At 36.4% G+C, this 8,448-nt stretch overlaps 1 protein-coding gene across 1 annotated transcript; it reads right to left on the minus strand.

Moving 5' to 3' along the window:
- Positions 1-304: 304 nt before the first annotated feature.
- On the minus strand, positions 305-4,903 carry LOC114520542. The gene is made up of 2 exons (XM_028540836.1): positions 4,366-4,903; positions 305-1,524 (listed from the first exon to the last, which is right to left on the minus strand). The coding sequence occupies exon 2, from the start codon at positions 1,517-1,519 to the stop codon at positions 611-613; it is 909 nt and encodes a 302-aa protein (XP_028396637.1). The 5' UTR covers positions 1,520-1,524; positions 4,366-4,903; the 3' UTR covers positions 305-610.
- Between the last annotated feature and the right edge of the window lie 3,545 nt (positions 4,904-8,448).

Raw genomic sequence — 8,448 nt, forward strand, 5'->3', positions numbered from 1 at the left:
AGTAAGAAAAAAAGAGGTGGCATAAATACAATAGACTTTTTGCATTATCGACTACTTTTTGATCTATACAAGGAAATGCAATCAAATCACAGCAGCTGAAAAGAACGTACTGAAATTAGTACAAGCACAAAGTTTGATTTCGAAATGTTGTAAAATGCGGAAAATATAGCCTTCCAAAGTTTGCAAATTTGTATACTTTTTAGGACAATCTGTTACTGAAATTGTTACCATTTTTGGCCCAAATGTGGTAACAATTTCCGTTTGTAGTAAAAAGTATACAAATTTGCAAACTAAGCAAGGTTGTATTTTCCGCATTTTACAACACTGCGGCGAAACCAAACTTTGCATTTTTACTAATTTTGGTACGCTCTTTTCATTTTTCAGCTGTGGTGATTTGATTACATTACCTTGCATATGCAAAAAGGTAGTCTATAATGCAAAAGGTCTATTGGCATTCGGCATTAAATCTCAATCTATTCGTGAGGAAAAGGTTTTATTTTGTAATTAAAATATTGAAGTTCAGTGTTCGAATCACCAACCTTTTTCTTTTAGGAGATTAATGCAACGAAGGGAAACAGAGTATATCTCTGTATAACCCTTGTACACTAAATTACACCAAAATGGGAAACAGCCTAACAATTATGCGTAAAAATGGAACTGAAATTAAAATAAAAAAGATAAGAAAAAATTTGGTCACTTTCTTAGATTTAGCGTTTGGAATCCAGCGACCTCTTTTGCATATCGTTAAAGGTTCCATGAAATTCGTGCCGTAGTAAGATGTTAAATACTGCGTGTGATTTCGCGGACAATATAATGGCATTCCAAGAAAGTAGCAGGGTTTTAAGGGAAACAAAACGTCTCGCCTGTGAAATACATTTCTATATTCGTCCCAAAAAATATCCCCATGGTCCTCGATCATAAAAATATCAAGGTAAATCTTGGAGTGGATGTACAGTCGGGCGTGCGGGTCAAGAATTGAACAATCATCTGTGGTGGTTCTCACAATTTTACCATTACAGTCTTCCCGGGGGGTGTCTGCTGAAGGATGCGGAGAATGCCTTTGAAGAAGCAAGCGAATCTTTCCATCATTCAGGTCCAAGGGTCTTCTTGATTCTTCAGCGTAAAGTTTATGGTATTCGTCTCGTAACATGCATATATCAGCATCTGTGTCCAAGGGAATGACATCGCCATTACGCAGGGAGCCCAGCATGGAACCAAAACATATGAAAGACTTGCTGATGTTTCTGCGTTCAGCCATGCGGCTCCATTCCTGGAGTAATATCTGAAGTCCTTCGCGGTACGGATTCGCCTCGCAACCTTCACCGTAAAATTCATCCTGTAGACGAAGTGGATTCTCCTTGGTGTGGGTGATATTGCGCCAGTGTAGACCCTGAAAGGGAAATTCCCTATACACCTGTATTCCCCTGAGTGAGGATCCATCTTCAAGTATATAGATAAAAGTAAGCACTCCGTATGATAAAAGCACAAAAGTAAGGGTATATTTTCTTCCGGATGTCATGGTACCTGCAGGCGAAGTATAAACACGTCAATATTAAGTGTAAACATGCACAACGAAATCGATGATCTTGGGATGAAATTATTTGAGTAATTGTTATTGGAGATAGTAATTTAGTTGATGACAAAATTAAAATAGTTATCTTTGCCACTCAGTACCGTCTCGTTTCAAAGATTTACAACAGATCACTTGCATAATAGATCAACTTTTGATTTAAGCCCATTACAGACGAGCAGGTTTTCTATGACAAGTTTTTTTGTTTTAATTGTTCGTCTGTACACCCCAATTTGATTACTCGATTTTGAACAAGTGTACTTGTCATAGAAAAAAATGTACAAATTTCGCTCGTCTGTGCGAGTCAAGTCAACAAAGAAAACTTGTCAAAGTAATGTGAGCACTTGTATGAGTTTGACCAGCGGACTATTGTATTTTGCAGAGGCAGCTAGCATTAGCCTGTACGTTTGACTGATTTGGCGAATAAAAGGAATATTAATTCGGAATCATTTCGATATAGAAACAAGAAAAAGACTGAATTACGTTATTATTACAGTACAATCCTTACGTTATTACATTATTCAGAAATGGAATTTTAAAATGGCGCCTGTTAACGCGCTCACGTTTTTCACTGAACGATTAATTCGCTAACTGCAAACTAAATTGTCAAAGTAAACTTGTTGGCACGTTCACACGAGCAAATAAAACTTGTCAAAGAAAAACTTGTCATACAGAATTTGTTGTACATACACACTGCAATTGCCAATTAAATCTTGTCATATAAAAAATTGTCATAGAAACTTTCTCGTCTGTAAGGGGCTTTAGGAAACAAAAAGGGATACTACTTAGTAAAATTGCATGCCAAGTTGGCTGCAAAATATTGTAATGTACGGAAATATAGCCAAGTGAAGTTTGCAAATTTTGTATACTTTTGTATTATGGCCGGAAGTGTGGGATTAAATTAGTGCACATTTTAAATTAGAGGATAAGACCCAGTTTGGTAGAAATATTTCCCCTTTAACATTTTCCCCTTTGGCTGATATATATATATATATATATATATATATATATATATATATATATATATATATATATATATATATATATATATATCAGCCAAACCTGGCAATATTACTAATTTCAGTATGCCCTTTTTAGCTGTGGTGATATATTTCCTTCTTGTTACCCTCTAACTTAGAATCTAATTAAAAATATTCAGTTTTCATCCCTATTTCTCCTTTGGTCGTTATAAGTCGCAACAAGGCTAATTGATAGATTTATTTGTTTCGTCTCGTGTCGGGAATGCAAATGTTGACATAGTGAAAGACTTCTACGGAAGCCATTCAGTGCTGTGGTTTCGACAATTAAGGAACAGCGAAATGCGAACAAGTAGATTGTTCACCGATGTCACGGTCACATCTATGTGACACAAATGCTGCATACAAGGTATTGAAATGAGTATATGAACCTGGCAGTGGTTTAATGTAATCATTCAGACTATAGCATGTGCTCGTTAACACCTCAAACTCATCTCAGCTAACGGAGCTCATTAGACAGCCCGTTAGACTTATTGACAGCAGTAAAGATCTGCGCGAAGAATTTGGCTCAGTCCCCTTGTATTTTTGCTAATTTCAGTACATTGTTCCCAGCTGCGGTGATTTTTTTGCATCCATAACGCAAAACGTCTTTTAACTCCCAAACTAATTCGTCGTAACCATGCAAAATTCCAAGAATAATTTCAAAATATACCCATGCTATTGCAACACAAATATTTTACTTCTCAGTATAGATATTTTTTTGGAATAACTTGTCACTTTGACTCTGACGAATGAGATCATTCTAAATTTTCGGAAATGTAAAAATTTCCAGATTTATTCCAGCTATTGTATCCTCGGCGCCAAATTATTCCACTTCTCAGAAGGAACTATAGGAATATAGTAACTGTTCAATTTACCCGTGTGAAATGTAAACATTTTATACCAATGTCCCAGAAGATGTTTTGACTTACCTAAGGTCGAAACGTGGAGAATTGTTTTTTATTTGTACTCTAGCGGATAATGGACTCGGATAAAGAGTTGCTCAAAACTTATGGAAGGAAAAAGTGGGAAAATATTGCTTCGAATGCAAAATGTTGCATGCACAAACTGGGCATGCCCAAAATTATTCTTGCAGTTATTTTAATCCGTTCTTACTGAAGAAAAAACGTTACCTAAGCTTTCTAAAGCTGGATTGACATACGTCTCACACGATTAAAATTCTCACAAGGAGAATTTTTTTCTGGTGTTTTTTTTATCAATGGTACTCGATTCCTAACCAAGGTTTCTCAGAAAGAACGCAGGCATGTAATTTCCAAAGAAAGTTTAATTCCCTATAGGAACTTCGGTCTCCGTTGACACTCCATATTCTTTGACACATGCAAGACATTAGCAAAGCAATAAATTTGTTTGGATTTTTATCCCTGAGATATCCTTAATTCAAAACCCATATGAGCGAGATATTTCACGAATGCTTCGCTCGATTAGTACGAGAATATCATGAATCCGAATAGAGTTGTAACTTGTGAATCGGATCCCATCAGAAAAGCAGCCTTAAATTTCTAAATTTCTATCTATTTCATGCATCAACAACACGTAAATCCGGGGCATGCTTGCCTTTCAAAGGTTAAGGACGCGAGCTTGAAGAGACGTATATGGCAATGTTTGAAAACCTCAACGCCGTAACGTACAACCTCTCTTCATCTCTAACCATTGTGTTTCTTTAACCCACTTATTAGTCGATAAAATACCGTTAGGCGTTGTTACTCGCACAGTTGTTACTCGCACAAAAAGGCATAAATGTTTTAAAAGATCACTTACCAAAGACCTTAAGATCTACGACGCCAACTTTAACGACGAAGCCAGTTGAAAATGAGTGAATTCCTGTGGAAGTTTTAGACAAAATTCTTTCTCTGTCTACAACGCTGCGTATCACAAATACTTGCGTCTTACACTGAACGCCAGGATTGAAGCCAGCTGCAACTTCAAATTCGATTTAGTAAAGGTTTCTTGTCCAATTTAAGCGACGTCTTCAAGTTGCATTATTGCACTCGATTCTTAGAACTGATAAGATATACGACAATATATGCGATAATATACGAAAAATCTTCTTTTGGACCATTAATTGGGAGGTTTTTTAGCGGTTGCTGTCGTGTTGTTGTCTTACTACGAAAAATTTGGAAAATATTCATAGTCAGACATACTTTGAAAGAGCAGCACGCAAGCTTACGAATCGAAAGCACTCTTTAGCGTTTGATGTAATAAAACGTTGTTCCCTACGCAACCGCGTACACGGAGTTCGCGGGCTCTTAGAAATAGAAGAAGCCACTTCCTCTTAAAACAACCTCGAATGAAAACAAACATAACGGTGACATTTCACGTAGCTTTCCTCTCCGTGATATCATTTCATAGCGATATTTGAGCAAGAGACAAATTTTCGAAGGAAGACAGCAAATTTTAACAGAGTCGCGAAGGAATGTAAAATTGTAGCTCTCGCTGAATCAAAGATAGAAAAACAACTGAAAGCTATGGTTACTATGGTTACTATGGTTTCGATTTACAGATGATTTAAAAGATTTGTGGTTACTTAACTGTCTGTTTACATGGTCCAATTTTGTTGGATCTAATTCACTTCTGACGTATGGAATGTAGTCGCGATCGGTTATTGATGAAGCTGTAGTGCATTGGCTTCAGTGGATTTGCCGCTCATATACATTACAAGACAACAGACTATAAAACATCCTTCAGAAGTGAATTGGATCCAACAAAATTGGATCGTCTCGTCTGAACAGACCTTTAGGCAGTTAAACAATGGGATACGACCACCTTATGTTGGGAAATTAATCTCAGAGCAAATCGTTTTGCATCTGAAGTCAAATGGTTTACTTGTAGAGCGACAAGCAGGGTTTCGGTAGAGGCAATCTTTATCGCGCAACAAATCCACAATGACTACTAAGGGCTTGTTTACATGGAGCGAGTTATCCCGGCTAGGCGAGGTGAAAACTGCATATAATGAAAGACTAATCAGGTTAAGCCTTTGATGTGACGCGCTTTTCACCTCGCCTAGCCGGGAAAACTCGCTCCATGTATATTATACAGGCCCTAAATGTGAAAAACGGAGTTATTTTCCTCGACCTTAAAGGGTATTGGCAATAAATTTTTTTATTCTTGCTATCAGTTATATTCGACCTCCTGATTATGAATATGTGATTATTTTTTACCCAAACTGTTTTGTTCTCGAGTTATTTCATGATTAATATTCAATTCGTCCGCCATCTTGGACCGATTTTCAAAAAAATTATCTTTTGGTAACTTGACCCTTGTGACGTCAGGTGCAGGGGAGATCAAAACAACAAATATATTTTATACGCGCAAGTCGCGATGTCGTAGTTCTTGTAAGGGATTTCGCGCTTTTCAATCACTTAAATGAAAAATAGCCATGATAAACAAGTAGAAGAGGTATTGCCCTATCAATTTGAAACCGAACCAGGTTTGAAGCGAAGCAATATCATTGCGTAGAGTGACTCAGATGATAGTCAATCGTCTGATGAGGAAGTCGACCATGCGTTTTGGGCTAAAAATGCTTGTGTTTGGAGAGTCTGAATGCTATTGAATCATTACGTTGGCACGAAAAAACGTTGGAATACGATTTTCGGTAAACCGTATCCGTGATGATTGGTTCTTGCTAAAGACTTGCAACATTTGATGATCATGAAACTGCATGTTAATAGCAACAATCAACTTGAAAGAGTTAGTTACAATATCTAAATCTTTTAGTCTTACAATTGACGAAAACGTGATTTGGAAAAGGTCATATTGATGAAATTTATAAACAGTTTTACTGGTGACATCCTGAAATAGCGCTCTAACGCAAATAGGAATAAAGATATATAAGATACAGCTAGCAGCTAGAGTGCATCAAGTGTCAATTGAGCCACATTTTCCCCATTTTACTCCGTCTAGGATGGCATCGTTGAGCGATAAACTGCAAAAACTACAAAATAGTGCTGCATGGCCATGGGTTATAACAATCTCATCTAACTCTGTTTTTGCTTATTGTGGAACAGTTTGCCTGAATCTTTAAAATTATCTTCATTGCTTTCTATTTAGCGTTAGTTTTGACTCCCACACAGCAACCTGATAGATGCCTCATATGAGTCATGTTCTTTGCATGTTTACATAGGGCCAAGTATCCAATTGTATAACTTAATTTGTAGCGTATATACTGAAAAATGCTGTGCCTACAAGATGCACAAACAATAAAATTTCAGACAGTCTAGTAGAGTACCAAAATAATAAATTTGTATGTTTGTTGCGCATTAAATGACAACATGAACAAGCCCTGTGGAGGCTAATATTGTCATCTGATCTGGGTTGACCAAGTTGAAAATGTTGACACTTTAAATATATGTAGCTGATATGCTAATGTTCCTTGATGATGCCGGCTAAAATTTCGACTTCAATTCAACACTAGCGAAATAAATAGACGTTTAGTGAATAGTGAGAAAATATACATTGGTTTCCTGATCGTCGTGTGCGTAGAGATCAGTATACGAAATGTACAAATTAGACGAGCCGGCGTAATTGACATAGTAACAGCTATAATGATAATCAGCACTTTTACGACGGCGAAATAAACGTGTTTATTTTAAATTTACCATTAATACGTAGAGTAAGGTAGTAGCGCTTAGTTTTCTATCCAATTGAAAGAAATAAATTGGTTTATCTGTTGGTTTCTGGTCAAAGTCATCTTAGAATGCGCTTGCACGCATACTATTGTAAATCTGCTCCCCTGCACCTGACGTCACAAATTTATTTTCGCATATATTAGCATATGAGTTTTTTTTCAAGATGGCGGATGGCTGTCAAATGCTTTCGGATATATCTAAGCAAATAAACGCACTGGACAAGTAAAAATAGGAAATTAAGTATTCCATAGATATGCTTAATTGATCGCAAGAATAAAAAAATTTATTGCCAATACCCTTTAACAAAACAATTGCATGTGTGGTTCACAATATACTCACAACAAAACCTGATTTTTAAGATAAGAGGCGTGATCTACAATCTTGTGATCTACAAATCAAAAAATATTGGGAGACTTTTTTCGAAGTCTAACCAGATTTCCACGCAGTTACGTACAGCAAATGTACCAATTCTCTCAACCAAAAGGCAAGCTGCCATTAATTCGCCCCCTTCCACATTACAATTTTGTTGAGGTTAATGACAATTTGGAAGAGATACAACACTAGTTCAACATTGTAATGGCGGGGGGGGGGGAGGGGGGAAATGATATCTAAATTAGAAAAGTCTATCAATTTTTTCCAGTATTGTAGTTTGATTTAAATCCTAACTAATCGATGCAAATTTGCAAATCATATTTCATCAAATTCCCAGGAACAAACCCATGCAGTTAAATGCAGCATTCCACAAGGTTCTTACTTAGTTATCAGAATGAACTTGACCCTGGAAAAACCTTTAACAAATTCTATGAAAGAGTATCGCTTACTCGGCCGCATCATTATGGAATAGCTTACCAAATTTAGCTAAACATGAACCACAACTGAGGTTTTCATGGAAATAGTAACTAGGAAAAATACTTATGCTACTTTAATAATTAATACCTGTGTAGTGATAAATTAGTGTTTTGGATTGATATGTAATGCCGGATTAGTTTGTTAATCTATAGATTAATAATGTAAAAACAAACACACAGCTTGTCTTGGGCTTTTCAAGTCTGTAAACTTTACAGGTCACCAGGCGCCATATAGTTTGCCTAAAAACAACAGCTCGGACAAAATACTTAAGACTAAAACCAACACGACCACGCTAATTTTAATGCTAAGACGAAAAAGTAATTAATAATTGTAAATGGCCTGGCTTAAATTATATTTACCCAAACAT

This window comes from Dendronephthya gigantea, unplaced genomic scaffold (assembly GCF_004324835.1).
Source record: "Dendronephthya gigantea isolate DGI-Jeju-01 unplaced genomic scaffold, DenGig_1.0 000016F, whole genome shotgun sequence".
NCBI lineage: Eukaryota > Metazoa > Cnidaria > Anthozoa > Malacalcyonacea > Nephtheidae > Dendronephthya > Dendronephthya gigantea.